Here is a 14,136-nt window from a genome sequence, read left to right on the forward strand (position 1 = left end):
ACTCAATTACACCCACACTTTGACAGACTTGTTTTTTTTTTTTTTTTTTTTTTCTGAGAAACAAACTTATTCCCTCTTGTGATACAATACAGGAACCTCTCGAAGTGTCGGATTATCATAGATGTCATATTTTGTTAAAAATTGAGGTTTTAATGGTGGCTTGATAAACTGAGTATGTTTATTTTTAGGGAATGCAAAAACATGTTTCATTCTAAGATAAATTAAACTTCTATTTTCTTCAAAAGACTTTACATGTTCTGTTCTATATCGATATAAATCTTCTTCTTTCAATTCGTCTAACTCTTCTGGGAGTACATTAACAATTAAAACATTTTGTAAAACATGAAAAGTATATTTGACCCTACCATTTGTAAGAGCTACTAAACTAGTATTTTTTGTAACTTTGACATGTTCTCCAGGATAATATTTGAAATTTCTTTTTCTTGTTTTTTTTTCATAATTGAATGCAATAATTTTTCTTTGTTTTACGAGAAGTTGCCCAGTTTTCACATATTCAGCACTTAACCGTTTTACTCCAATTTTAGCTTTCTGCCCTTGTCCATTTGGTGAACTTCTACTTTTTCTTCTGTAAGAACTAGTCTTTACCATTTTGAATCTTTTAAATATATTAAACAAATTAAGAAGACCATTTCTTTCTTCCACACAAAAATTACTTTTTTGAAATGTGTTCTTATTATTCATCCCAAACTTGTAACATAACGAATGTATTCCATTATATGTCTTGCTTGTGCACATTTCTTTTTTCTGTATTACGTGAACAAATATCTTGTTTAATTTATGATTCTTGAATAGGTATTTGCCCCTTGATGTGGTGCACATACTTTGTATTGTTATATTTCCACGAACTGGTAAAGGAAATCCACATTTCATACGTGACAATGAACTCTTGTCATTTTTCCATTTTTGGTGATTTAAAAATTTGGACATACGCAATGGGATCATCCTGTTTTTTTTTTTTTTTTTTTTTATTTTAAGTTAAGCAGCTGAAGAGAGAACCTTTGCAGGAGCATCGTAAGCTGCTTACGACACTACAGTGCTACATGGGTGTATACGCATACATATATGTATATATAAGTACTACTCTTTTTCTGGTTCTAATTGTGGTGAAAAGGGAGCAAAAGGTTGATTCGATTCATTTTATTAACTAGGAGAAACAATAGTTTTTTTACTTTTTTTTTTCCATTTTTTTTTTTTTTTTTTCCCATTTTTCATTTTTTTGTTTTTTTTCATTTTTTTATGCAAATGTATCGTCAAAACAGTTTTCGTTGCTACTTACCCACGCTCCTCCCGTTTCATGGTATATATAAAGGTGCACATATCTCATTGCTAAAATATTCTTTGATGCACAATTGGGATAATTGGGATAGGGGTGAAACTTCTCTCCACATGGTGGGAAATTTTTTAAGTGATTAAAATGATCGGGTGTAGAGTAGAGAAACTTTGTGTAATTTTTGCTTCTCTAACCTGATTTACTTTTTGAACCACACAAGAGAGGAAAACCGTTTCATGATGTTTTTTTTTTTTTTTTTTTTTTTTTTTTAAGCTGAGGAAATGGAAATGAACATTTACAAAGGAACACTGGGTCATTACACCAATCTGTGTGCGAAATGAGTTATACAGCTACACACATGCATGGATATATATATATATATATATATATATGTCCATGCGTGTTTGTATATTTACATGTGCATATTTTTTTTTTTTTTATTCAATTGACAAAATAGACCTTAATTTTTTTACAGAAAACATTCCTTGAATGCCCATATATTTATGAACGAACATATGTGCATCAAAGGCGGAAGAATAGTGTGATGAAATTTCTCCACTATATAATACATTTCTCAGCTTAAAATATTTTCCATTTTGTACTTACAATTTTATGTGTCATATTTGTCACACACTCATAACGCAGCGTGGTAAAGCCCATGGGGATGGGTGGGACAAATAATGGATTTTTTGAGAGGAGAGGAGGGAGATGGGTAAATTTTTTCCATCCTCCCTTTTTTCCCATTTCTTTTTTTGTTTTTTTATTCGTCTTTGCACCCGAAAGAAAGGAAATTGGCATTTATCTTGCATGCATAAAATCTGTATCATCAGCATCGTCGATATCAGCGTAATCAAGGGCGTTCTCTCTATCTTTTTTTCTTCCTTTCGTCCGTTCTTCCCTTTTTTTTTTTTTTTTTTTTTTTAAGCCATTATCGCTACCTGGTAGCGACTTTGCACGCCCTCGTATGTAACTTCTCTATTTTGAAAAGTTACTCCCATCGTCCTTTGAGAAAAAAGTTAAATGTTTGTAATTCTACCTCTCATCATTATTATTGCGTTATCTCAAATGAGGGTATACCAACGTGTGTGTAACTGTATATATGCATATGTGCATATTTTCTAACAGTTGCACAGATTCGTACATGGCATAGTAGCATTATCTTCCACTTACACATTTGTGAAGAGTTCTTCTCACACAACCACATTCATCTACTCCATCCAGGATTAAACCTTTATGGGATAAAACTTATCGCATTGCAACTAGCACACACACACACAAACACACACACCCGTTTTTAGTTATAGAATCACTTTCCTCAAAGCTTAGTGAATTTCTATGATTTCCTCACGGACGCATAAACTTTGCAACTATAGAGGTTAATTTTAAGTGGTCTTGATGCAAAAGTTATTTTTTGTTTCACTTAAGTTCGTTCGATGGTTTGTCAGGTGAGGTGGCTTGTTCGGGTTCCATATATTATTTTACTTCTTTTCCTTTTTGTTTTTGTTTCTTTTTTTTTTTTTTTTTTTGAAAAGCATACTTCTTTCCATTTTCCCAATGTGTGTGTACCTCCTCAATAAATTTTTTTTTTTTTCGTAGTAAAATTTTGGGATATTATTTGGGCTCAATTCGTTTCTATAAATTTCCCCCTGTTTTTTTTTTTTTTTTTTTTTTTTTTTTTTTGTGGTGTTGGATCAGTAGGTTGGGAGGATCTACAGTTGTCATCCATCAGATTTGTCCAGCGCTGCATATATTTTACTCTTTTGTTAGTGATAATTTTTTCTGTGTGTGTGTAATTTGGGGTTATTAATTTTAGCTTTAACTTTTACTTTTTCACCTTAGCTTTTCATTTCATTTTTTTTCTTTTTTTTGTGCATTACTTGTGGCTGTTAATTTTAGTTTTTCATTTTAGTTCTTTTTTTTTTTTTTTCATTTTTTTTTTTTTTTTTTTTGGCACGGCTTTGTTTAACGGCCGGGTCACATTTTACCAGTTCCTTCTGCTACATTTGACGCATTTCTTTTTTCCTATTTTTCCCAATTTTTCCCAATTTTTCCTAATTTTTCCTAATTTTTCCCAATTTTTCCTAATTTTTCCCAATTTTTCCTAATTTTTCCTAATTTTTCCCAATTTTTCCTAATTTTTCCCAATTTTTCCCAATTTTTCCTAATTTTTCCCAATTTTTCCCAATTTTTTTCTATTTTCCCCTATATATTTTTTTCCCTTAACCCCTTGCCACAACCACAGAATTACATTTCCATTTGACAATCACCGAAGCACACATTTCCAATTGACAACCAGCGGTGTCTGCAAAAAATCTCTAATGCACGACTATTTTATAAGGACTAAATTTAATCTGCTGAATAACGGAATTTTTAACAGTATTTACAGAAATTGCTCTAATTACAAAAAAGATGAAAGGAGAAACGGGATGGACTTGGGGACATCTCCAAACTCATTTAGCAACAGCACACACACCACTAGCCATGGGAAAAGAGAATTAAATGAACAATTGATTTACTCTTACTATAACAATTTTGCAAATGAGAAAAGTGCCAGCATCAAAAGTGAGAATTCGGACCTAAATGCCATTTACGACAGAGAAGGCAGCAGGAATCAGAGCAACAACCACAGTTGCAATTACAACAGCAGCAATTACAACCACAGCAATTATAGCAACCATAACAGTCGCGACATCCATAATAATCTCGAAATTCATAACAATCGCGACATCCCTAACAACCACGACAGCCACACCAAACAGGAGCACAAAATGCACGACCTGCACAGGAATGGGTGTCTAAAACACTTTTTTCCAAAGTACGAGAAGTATGGCCACAAAGGTGAGGAAATTTTGTGTGTGAAAAACACAAACGAAGTGATAAAGGAAGAAGGCTTTTTATATGAAGAATTTAAAAAATTAAAAAACGATGTGTTAGCACTACAAATCATGAACGTAAATTTACAAAAACAAGTTTTAGCTAATCATTCCATAATGGGTCCATCAAAGGTAGTACCCCAACACATAATAATAAATAACAAAACAGAAGTTGCTTCAAATGCAATTAGTCAAATACAAGATAATAAAAAAAAGAACAATGGATTTTTTTACCTTTTATTAAAAAAACTCCTAAGCAGCAGATTTGCACAAATGTTTTTTGTCTCATCTTTTTTTATTTCCATTTACTTATTTAACAAGCACTGGCAGCGCGCCCTCAAGGTCTCTCAGCTGGAGAAGAGAATAAACTCCAACATCATTCTGAAGAGTGTCCGCATGCTTGAGGAAACCTTTGGCATACGCAAGTTCAGTTACATGTAGTGCGTGCAGCTCATTCGCTGTTCATCTGTTCATACGCATTTGCATCACTGCTTCTGTACCAAGAAAAGGCGCCAATTAATACGTGTAAAGAAAAAAAAAAAAAAAAAAAGAAATTCCCCCTTTTTTCCCGTATTTATATTTTTGTTTTCAACCTTTATCTAAATTTGGAACTCGATAACATGTCCAGCTTTTTCAAGCTAGCCAAAAAAAAAAAGAAAAAAAAAAAAAAAAAAAAAATTCTGAACAGTTCATGTAAATATTTGCAAAATAAAATGTTAAATTGAATTAAATCGTACTGAATCGATCTAAACAGATGGAATTAAACTGAGTGAAACTACACAGAATGGAACTTAACAGAGCGGAACGAAACTAAGCTGAATTGGGTTAAACTAAAAAAAACGGACAAATGTGCACAGACCCCAGCCCCGCGAGCGTGAAGGGTCCTCTTTTTATTCAACGTAAAAGCAAGGACGAGAAAAGGTGTTGGAAGTGTAAATGTTAAATAGCTCATCAAAGAAAAGTAATATTACTGGTTCGGGAGTGTTGGAGTCTAGAGTTTTAAGAAATGTTTTAACATTATTAACAGGAACTAAAGGATTACCAGAATCTTTAAAATTTAGCATAAATTCCTTGTATAAAGTTGTTTCATATACATATTTATCGAAAGAGGAGGTAATTTTTTTATAAAATTCATGTAAGCAATTTGAAATTTGATCAAAGTGTTGAAATTTGATGTTGTTTTCTTTTAATTGAGCCAAAATTGTATTAACATCATCGTTATATAAAGATAAATAATTATCCATAAGTTTCTTTTTTGTAATCCTATTGCACGATTTTACTACTTGTTTGATTGTTAAGTTCTTATCGTATAAATATGAAAAATGTTTATCTAATGTTGTGCAAAATTCATCATATTGTAGTACTTCTTCCAGAATGCTATCCATTGCACGTGTTATGTGTAAAATCTGCCAGATTATTTTAGGGTACGAGAAAATATGTTATCAATTCAGTTATAAAATATAAGCAAATTAAATTCGTTAATGTTAATGAATTTATATTTTTCTGCACAGACAAAAACTGTTTCGTTCAGTTGCGTGCGAGCTGTTGTAGTGGGCTGCATGGTACAACTTGCTGGTGTCACACTTTTTTTTTTTTTTTTTTTTCTTCCCTTTCTTATTTTTTTTTTTTTCCTTTTTTTCCTTTTCTTCTTTTTCTTTTTTTTTTCATCTTCGAAGCGTTGCCCTTATGAGCACCCATTTGGAGTGTCCACTTACCGTTTTGGTGATACAGTTCAAAATAACATCTTTCAAATTTACAATATTCTCCATTTTGGCAAATTTCAAATTTTTTATTAATGTCTCATGAAGAGTACTCAAATCAACGTGTGATATTTTCCGTTTAATATTTTCATAATTAGAATGGGTTCCATTAACCTCCAATCCGTTTAAAGATGCCTCCAAGAAGCTATATGATTCTTTTATTCTTGTGAGATGTAGTTCTTTCCCTTGATCTTGCTCATCTTCCTTTCCCATCGACATACCATTTTGTGATAGGAGCAATGTAAGTGTTAATATGAAAAAAGTATTGAAGGCATACCTCTTTGACATTTTTACTTGTGTTAAAACAACATGAAGAGGAGGAAAAAAGAAAAAAAGAAGCTTGAGAAAAAACAAAATCAAGCAAGTAACCCCTTTGCAAGAAAAAAGAAAAAAAGAAGCTTGAGAAAAAACAAAATCGAGCCAGTAACCTCTTTGCAAGGAAAAAGGAAAAAAAAAAAAAATATTAATTGTAAAAATGTGTCTACGAAAATATGCAAGTGTTGTACATTTCATCTGCTTCTGTTCTGTGTAATTTGAAACTTACAATTTTTGCACATTTCTTTTGTACACCCCCATGCACATTTTTTCGAATGGCATTTTTTGGATGATGGTGTGCATTAACATAGGTGAGCAGAAAGAGCATGAGGTGAAACGTGTGAAAAAAAAAAAAAAAAAATAAAATAAAAAATAAGGCGTCAAAAGAATATCTATGGCGCGGGAAAGTACAACAACCCTATAAGAAGTGATATGTATATATATATATATATATATATATATATATATATGTATGTATTTTTTTTTATTTTTTTTTTTTTTTTTGCATGCATGCGTTTGAAAGATGCACACCTGTGTACTTCTATAAAAATGTATGCACAAGGGCATCCCTGCAATTGTTATGAGGTAAACATGCCGTGTTAAGGACTGTGCGAATGAATCATATATTCATCTTTTGCATGATGTTGAATTTATGTCAAATTATAAACATTATTCAAATGCAAATTATGTGAACGTGTGGAACGATTCATACCTTTATGCTACGGAACATGTGTGATTACCATGACCATTCTGAGGAAATGTGTTTCCATGGATCTCTCAATGTCGTTAAAAGGCAGTTTTTATTTATTCTGCCTTAGTTTTTTTTTCTCTCTCTTTTCACTGTTTTTTACTTCTCCCATCTATACCCTGATGATATGAGCACTCAAATTATTTCGCGAATATTCTCAATATGAGAATTTTACGAATAGGTAAAAAGATGAACCAAAAAAAAAAAAAAAAAAAAAAAAAAAAAAATGTTTGTGAATGCGTAACGTGGTCTTGGGTGTAGGGAGGAAAAAGTTTATGTACTCATATGCATACAAACATACTTAAATAATCACATTAAACTAGTATACATTTTCATATCTGAAAAATGTAAATCTATTTGAACAATTCCTCTTTTGTGAAGCGGAGTGGGATATACTTTTTGACAGTTTCATTTTTTTTTATTTTATTTCTTCATTGGATAATAGTCTCTATCTCTCATCACTCCCTCCCAACCCACACATTCCTACATATATATGTACGTACGTATGTGTGTAAGGTATGTATATGCAATAACCCTTTTGTAATATTTGGTTAGCTTTATGAACAAATCAAGTGGGTCAAGATGGGGTGTGTGGAACACACGTTAGTGAATACATTCTTTCAATACATTCGAACCGATGAGAGAACGTAGACGAAGATGCAAAGTGGCATAGTAAGAGGAGGAATAGGAGGAGGTGTTGTTTTTCATTTCTTATTCGTCATCCTTTCTTGCTTTTTCCCATTATACTCGCATTGCTCTTCTGAATACGTTCGTACATATACTGGAATCGTTATTCTTATATTTACCTTTTTCAGATTTCCTTTTCTTTTTTTTTTTCCCACGCGAGCACAGTAATGGTCAGGCAATTTTTGTTAATATATCCATTCTGTGCTTTTTCATTTGGAATGGAGAATTTCAAAAGGGGTCTTTTTTTTTCTTTTTTTTTTTTTTTTTTCTTTGAGTTCTGTTTAGATTTATTTTCCCTCTATCAGTGCATTGGTGTGTATGGTGTACAGCAGAACGAAATGTTTTAAATGAATAAAAACGAGCGAATTTATTTAAAGCCATTTATTATATGGTGGTCTATGTATGCAACTGTGGTATGATACTTCAGGCGTTGCTATTATCACACGCGTGAACTTTGTTGCATATGTGCTATTGGGGCCATTCGAAGGATATTTTCTCCTCTCCCATTTTAAAAACAAACAAAAAAGGTAAAGGAGAGAAGGGAAGGAAAGAGAAGAGAAGAAAACTTGAAGCGAATAAATAAAAATAATAAACCTCTTTTAACTATTTCAAACAAGCTAGGTTATTAACATTCAGGCAAAAAAAAAAAAAAAAAAAAAAAAAAGGACGCATTTATAGAATGCGAATGGATATTTTTTTTTTTTTTTTTTTTTTTTTTTTTTTTTTTTCCCCCGCAAGTAGCATATGCTTGAGGGGACGTACAGGCAAGGCACAATACAACATATTAAATATATGTTTATTATATGCCATATATGTGATATAATCTTGTGTGTTTTAAATCATTTTTATTTTACTTTATTTTGTTTATTTTATTTTTTTTTTGTTTTGTTTTGTTTAGTTTTATTTTATTTTATTTTATTTTATTTTTTTTTTTTTTTTGTTTTATTTGGTTTTATTTGGTTTTATTTGGTTTTATTTTTATTATTTTTATTTTTTTTTTTTATTCCACTTTGTTTGATTTTACTTATTTCTGCCCTTCCCGCGCCCCCATTTCTCCGTTGTCGTTTTTCCAATGAGATGCTGGGTCAATTACGCCCCAGTTGCTGCACTACAATGAGTGATAAGAATTATTCACATTCGAATTGGTAATTCTAATATCTCCTTTTCTGTGGTTATATTGAAATCGTCTTGTTTTTTTCTCGTTGCAACGTGCAAATTATGAACAACACTTTTGCAAACAATGCTGGAAATTATCGAAACAGGACCCTAAACGCCTCGCCAAAATGTCAGAACATAAGTTACAAGATAAATTCGATTGAAAATGGGGCTTCGATATTTTGTACCTTTTGCAATATACCATTTAATTCTAAGATGAGACTGAACCCATGTTACCACATCATCTGCAGTAAATGTTATGAATTATGTGCACAGCAACAGATATGTGTGATTTGTAATTCAGAAATAAACGATGTAGAATTTCTTTTCATTAATGAAAACATATTCGTCTGTCCATTTAATGATTGTAAAAAGGGATTCCTTAATTTCAAGAGTTTTAATTATCATATTCATTTCAAGCATGATTTTTTAAAGGAAAAGAGTTATAACATTGGTGCTGGTACAACCAATCATGATGTTGGAGACGGTGGTGATGGCAGCAACAGCAACAGCAGTAGAATTAGCAGTAATATTAGCAATTCTAATAAGATAAAACCAGATTCATATTCCATTCCAACAAGTGAGTTAATTTCTACTTCCTTTTTTCAAAATCCAGATGCTACCAGTAAATACAGTGTCAATCGCTTAGACGATCAGGAATACACCCAAGATACTGACAAAAGGGATTCAAGTGATGTTATGGGTTCAGTTAGCCCAATGGGTTCAAACCTTGTACATGGAAACATTGGTTCTGTCAGTGACGTAGCTCCTGGAAGGGAGAAGTCTTTTGGAATATACAATCTAGATGTTAAAAATTTCTCAATCGATACCAAAAATTTAACGCTCCAAAATATGATTCATTGTGGAAGTGTCAACATTGGTAGTAACAATATTTCAAATGGAAAAACTACAAACGCTGGCCAATTTTCAGAAAAATGGAATTATACCAATGTAGTAGTACCATTTAAATCTGACTTCAACTCATTTAATTTTCCACTAACCGATGAACAATCTCCTCCAACCAACAACCTAGGTGACCCGAGTGTAAAGGGTAACCCTGAGGAGGAGAAGGAGGAGGAGGAGGAAGGGGACTATGACAATTTGGAAGATCTTATGTGATTAGAAATGCTTTAATTTTTTTTTTTTTTTTTTTGAAGTGATCCCAAGCTTTGAAGCAAGAAGTATAGTACCCTTTTGCATATTTGATGATATATCACAAACGCCATTGGTAGTACGGGTTGTATATGGTCCATATGTGTTCATGTGTTCTCGTTTGTCCAGGCATTTTGTCTCAATCGTGCGTCAGGAATACGGAGGAATAAACAGCTAGCTAGAGAAGCAAGGAAGTGAAGCAGCAAGGAAGTGAAGCAGCAAAGAAGTGAAGCAGCAAAGAAGTGAAGCAGCACGGAAGTGAAGCAACAAAGATGCAAAGAAGTCAAGGTGCTCATGGGTTTTACATTTTCCCTTGTAATACATGTATGTATTTGTGTAAGTATAAAACTCGACACATGTGAGTAAATTTTTTTTTTTTTTTTTTTTTTTTTTTTCGTCCTTTAATTCGGGAAGATGTATTTTTTTTTGTCCTGGCAGAACATGGGGACAGACGGTATGATAATGTTTTGTGGCCTGTAATGGTCTGCAAATGGATAAGGGAGAAGGATATGACTATTGCATGTGAGATGGCATTTTCCACTCAGTGTAGGAGTGTGATGTTTATCTGAACATGCTGGTATATATCATGTGGCTGTACAAACCGCAAGTTTGCGTAACTCATTCAGCCAATTTTTCCTCCCATTTTTAGTCTCATTTTTGCCGCGCACGTTTGCCCTCATTTTTTCCCTGTTCAAGTGTTAACTTTTTTTTTTTTTTTTTTTCCGCTCTGCTAATTTACCCTTGTGCAGATTATTTGCCAGTGAGAGAATGGACCCAAGGAAAATCAGCAGAATGGAACCGAATTCAATTCGGAGACTGAAAGAGCTGCGAAACATATGAAGCATTTTGAAGAAGTATTCCCGTGTGTTGTAAATAATTATGACAATCAGCATAGAGGAGTTTATGTATTTCAAAAAGAAGCTCCAAAAAAGGGGAATATATTTTTCTTCGTTTCCTGAAATGGCAATATTCATGTTTTTTCGCAAAACTTCCAAATTTCCAATATATAACCAATACAAGCATTTTCTGAAAAGAGTCAGATAGCTATGTTGATTAATTTCTACAATATGTTGATCCCTTTCATTCCATGTAGTGTTCTGTTCATCCTTTTCATTCTTTGCCAATCTCTGCTTTCCATCTTGTTTTTCCCCTGATGTGTTGCTCCACATCTTAATGGTAACTTCAAAAATGGACACTCCAATCGTAATTGCGTTTATGAAAAGTCCAATGATAAGTAACTGAATCCAATTACCCTGGGTTAAACAGGTTAGTGACAATGAGGGAAGTATGATAACCCAAGAAAAAAAATTTAAAAGGCAGGAGATGACACCACATTGTGACATTTGCAATTTGATTCCAAAAATCCATGATGAATAAATAACTTGAGTTGCAAAGATAAATATTAAGAACCCCCTATATAAAGAGTACAAAATAATTTCACTTATAATATCTTTGTTCCTTTCAAAATCTAGTATGTGTAAAATCGTGAATATATATATTACTATAAACAGTAGGAATGTCCCATACTTGTTAACCATTCGGTTGTTCAGTTGTAAGATTCGTGTCGTGATTTCCAAAAGTCTCTTCTTCTCCTTCCCATCATTGTTTATGTTTTCTTTAGACTCTTTACTGGCTTTCTCTATGTTGTCGTAAAATTTCCCAACCATTTTTCTCTGCTTCAGTTTCTCCCTATCCGCTATTTTTATGCTTGAACTCACACTCGTCCAGCTGGAGTCCGTGAATAAATTCCTGCTCACCCCTGACGAAGGAGGTGTATTTTTCACACAAACGTCGTTGCCAGTGTTACGACCACTGTCGCTGCCACTGTCGCTGCCACTGTTGCTGCCACTGTTGCTGCCACCGTTGCTTCTACCTGAATACACAGTGGAATTTTCTTTTCCTTGGCAATGTACCCTTTTCATTTGATAATTTTCACCCCTCCGTTCGATACACATGCTATTTTCGAAGGAACTTGCTTCCATATTGAAAATTCCAGAGTCTCCATCGAAACCCTGTCGGTAGGAACGTGCAGCCGTGCCCCCACCTCCGTTGTGCATATTTGGAAATGATGATTTGCTGTGGGTGTCTCCACTTGTGTGCATCTGGTTGACACTTTTTCTGGAAAGGCATAAAGAACTTTCGTTTCTTCGTTCCTCTCGGTTTGCTTCATTCTCCTTGTTGTGAAAAAAGCACCATTTTTTAAAATTGCTCAGGCTAAAAAAATTATTTTTGCCTCTTTCATTTCGTTCATTTCGTTCATTTCGTTCATCTCTTTCACCTCTTTCACCTCTTTCATTTCTTCCACCTCTTTCACCTCTTTCATTTCTTCCACTTCTTCCACTTCTTCCACTTCTTCCACTTCTTCCACTTCTTCTACGTCTTCCACTTTTTACTTTACTGTTTTTTTTTTCATTCGACCCTTCTTTACCACCTGCACTGCTGAGGTGCTTTTTCCCACTGGAATTTTGGCTGTCAGTCGCGCTTCTTCCCTTTTTGGAAGAAAAGGAATTCCTGCTATTGGAAACGGAACGACTCATACGGTCCCGTTCATACTTCTTAACAAGAGATTTGTATGTGTAAATTTTTTTCCCGCGTTCGTCCGGATATTTACCTTCACATCCATATTTTTTTTTTTCGATTAAAATGTTGAATGGGCCTAACAACTGCATCAGAACTATAAATATGGTTGAAAAAAGAAATGAGTAGGAGCTGAAAAATAGACACAATTTCTGCCAAACTGCGTACATATCGTTTTGTCCATATGGAGAAGAAGAAAAAGCTGAGTTTGAGAGTGTCTCCTCCAATGATGGAGTGACATTCAATTGATTTGCTGACCCAAGTTCTTGTAACAAATTTACATACGTATTACATTTCATGAAATTAAAATTCTTCATTTCTCCCCCGAACCCTTTACTGTTGTATAGGTAATACTCGTGAGCTTCATTTTTGAGATAAAAATACATGTTCAAAATGTAAAAGACAAATGTGTACATGCTAATTTTTAATATATTTGTATTGGTATGAAAATAAGATGCAAAAGTGCTAAGTATAAATATAGAAGAACTTCTCGCTATGGTGCTATATAGAAAGATTGTCAATTTTACAAAGCCAATTTCTTTGAAGATCTGAATAATTTCTTCATATATTTTTTTCTCTTGAGGGATGTAAAAAAAAAAGGTGTTCATAATAACAACTGACTTTGTCGTTATCCAATTAATAATAATCACAAAAATAAAAAATTTAAAAACACGAAAATTTTCCTTTAACAAGATAAAATAACAGAAAATAATGAATATTGTAGATATTAAAATTAGGTATATATAATTTTCCTCATTTCCTATGAACCATAAATTTTCATAAAAATTGACAATTACATTTTTATTAAAGGATATACATTGATTTAATGATTCCACATAAATTGTATCTGCATTTAGGGTACAATCCTTGTTCCCTCTATTTGTCAAATCTATAAAAACTTTTGTCATTCCATATTGTTTTTCTCCATATGTATTATTCACCATTCGAACAACATTTTGTAAAAATTCAATTGCAAAATTGCATATTTCTTTTGCACAAAATGTTATTGTTCCGAATAGAGAAAAAATTGATAATATTTCCATATGAGATGATAACATCCTACAGGATTTTACATAATTTCCTTGAGATAATAATCCAAGACATTGATGAAGTATAAATAAAGGAAATGCATACATTATAAATAAAAAGGAATAAACCACTGTTAACGATTCTGGAGAATAAAATATACTATTGTTGTAATGGTTGCATGATTGCCATCCTGAATTATCACATATCACAACAACACAGCATAATAAAAAAAATGTCCCTCCCCATCCCAACTGCACGCGCCCCGTTACTATATTTTTTGTCTCTCTTTCGTTTTCGATATTGGAATACGTATTTTCCTTCTTTAGCTTTGCAAAGTAATCTGTATCCTTAAACCAGTTGTAACTTTCCTTCAGTAAATTTTTCTTAAAAAGTGCTATGGATTCTTTTTCAATCCTGTTTCTCACTGAAGACTCTCCCTTCTTCATCGTTTCACCTGTGGAAGGGGAGAAGCAAAAAAGGAGAGGCGTAAAAAGGGAGAGGTGTAAAAAGGGAGAAGCATAAAAAAGAAGAGGCCAAAAAAAAGTCGTA

The 14,136-nt window shown here is 32.9% G+C and overlaps 5 protein-coding genes across 5 annotated transcripts; 2 read left to right on the forward strand and 3 right to left on the reverse strand.

Moving 5' to 3' along the window:
* Positions 1–66: 66 nt before the first annotated feature.
* On the reverse strand, positions 67–963 carry PGO_082280 (hypothetical protein, conserved; the record flags this gene model as incomplete). The annotated part of the gene is made up of 1 exon (XM_028687450.1): positions 67–963. The coding sequence occupies one exon, from the start codon at positions 961–963 to the stop codon at positions 67–69; it is 897 nt and encodes a 298-aa protein (XP_028543251.1).
* Positions 964–3,609: 2,646 nt separating this feature from the next.
* Positions 3,610–4,605, forward strand: PGO_082290 (microneme associated antigen; the record flags this gene model as incomplete). The annotated part of the gene is made up of 1 exon (XM_028687451.1): positions 3,610–4,605. The coding sequence occupies one exon, from the start codon at positions 3,610–3,612 to the stop codon at positions 4,603–4,605; it is 996 nt and encodes a 331-aa protein (XP_028543252.1).
* A 449-nt stretch (positions 4,606–5,054) lies between these two features.
* Positions 5,055–6,212, reverse strand: PGO_082300 (hypothetical protein, conserved; the record flags this gene model as incomplete). The annotated part of the gene is made up of 2 exons (XM_028687452.1): positions 5,055–5,570; positions 5,880–6,212. 2 exons carry the CDS (start codon positions 6,210–6,212, stop codon positions 5,055–5,057), a joined length of 849 nt encoding a protein of 282 aa, XP_028543253.1.
* A 2,680-nt stretch (positions 6,213–8,892) lies between these two features.
* On the forward strand, positions 8,893–9,948 carry PGO_082310 (zinc finger protein; the record flags this gene model as incomplete). The annotated part of the gene is made up of 1 exon (XM_028687453.1): positions 8,893–9,948. One exon carries the CDS (start codon positions 8,893–8,895, stop codon positions 9,946–9,948), a length of 1,056 nt encoding a protein of 351 aa, XP_028543254.1.
* A 434-nt stretch (positions 9,949–10,382) lies between these two features.
* Positions 10,383–14,033, reverse strand: PGO_082320 (hypothetical protein, conserved; the record flags this gene model as incomplete). The annotated part of the gene is made up of 2 exons (XM_028687454.1): positions 10,383–10,465; positions 10,721–14,033. 2 exons carry the CDS (start codon positions 14,031–14,033, stop codon positions 10,383–10,385), a joined length of 3,396 nt encoding a protein of 1,131 aa, XP_028543255.1.
* Positions 14,034–14,136: the final 103 nt, after the last annotated feature.

The sequence above is a fragment of the Plasmodium gonderi genome (genome assembly GCF_002157705.1).
Source record: "Plasmodium gonderi DNA, contig: Chr08, whole genome shotgun sequence".
NCBI lineage: Eukaryota > Apicomplexa > Aconoidasida > Haemosporida > Plasmodiidae > Plasmodium > Plasmodium gonderi.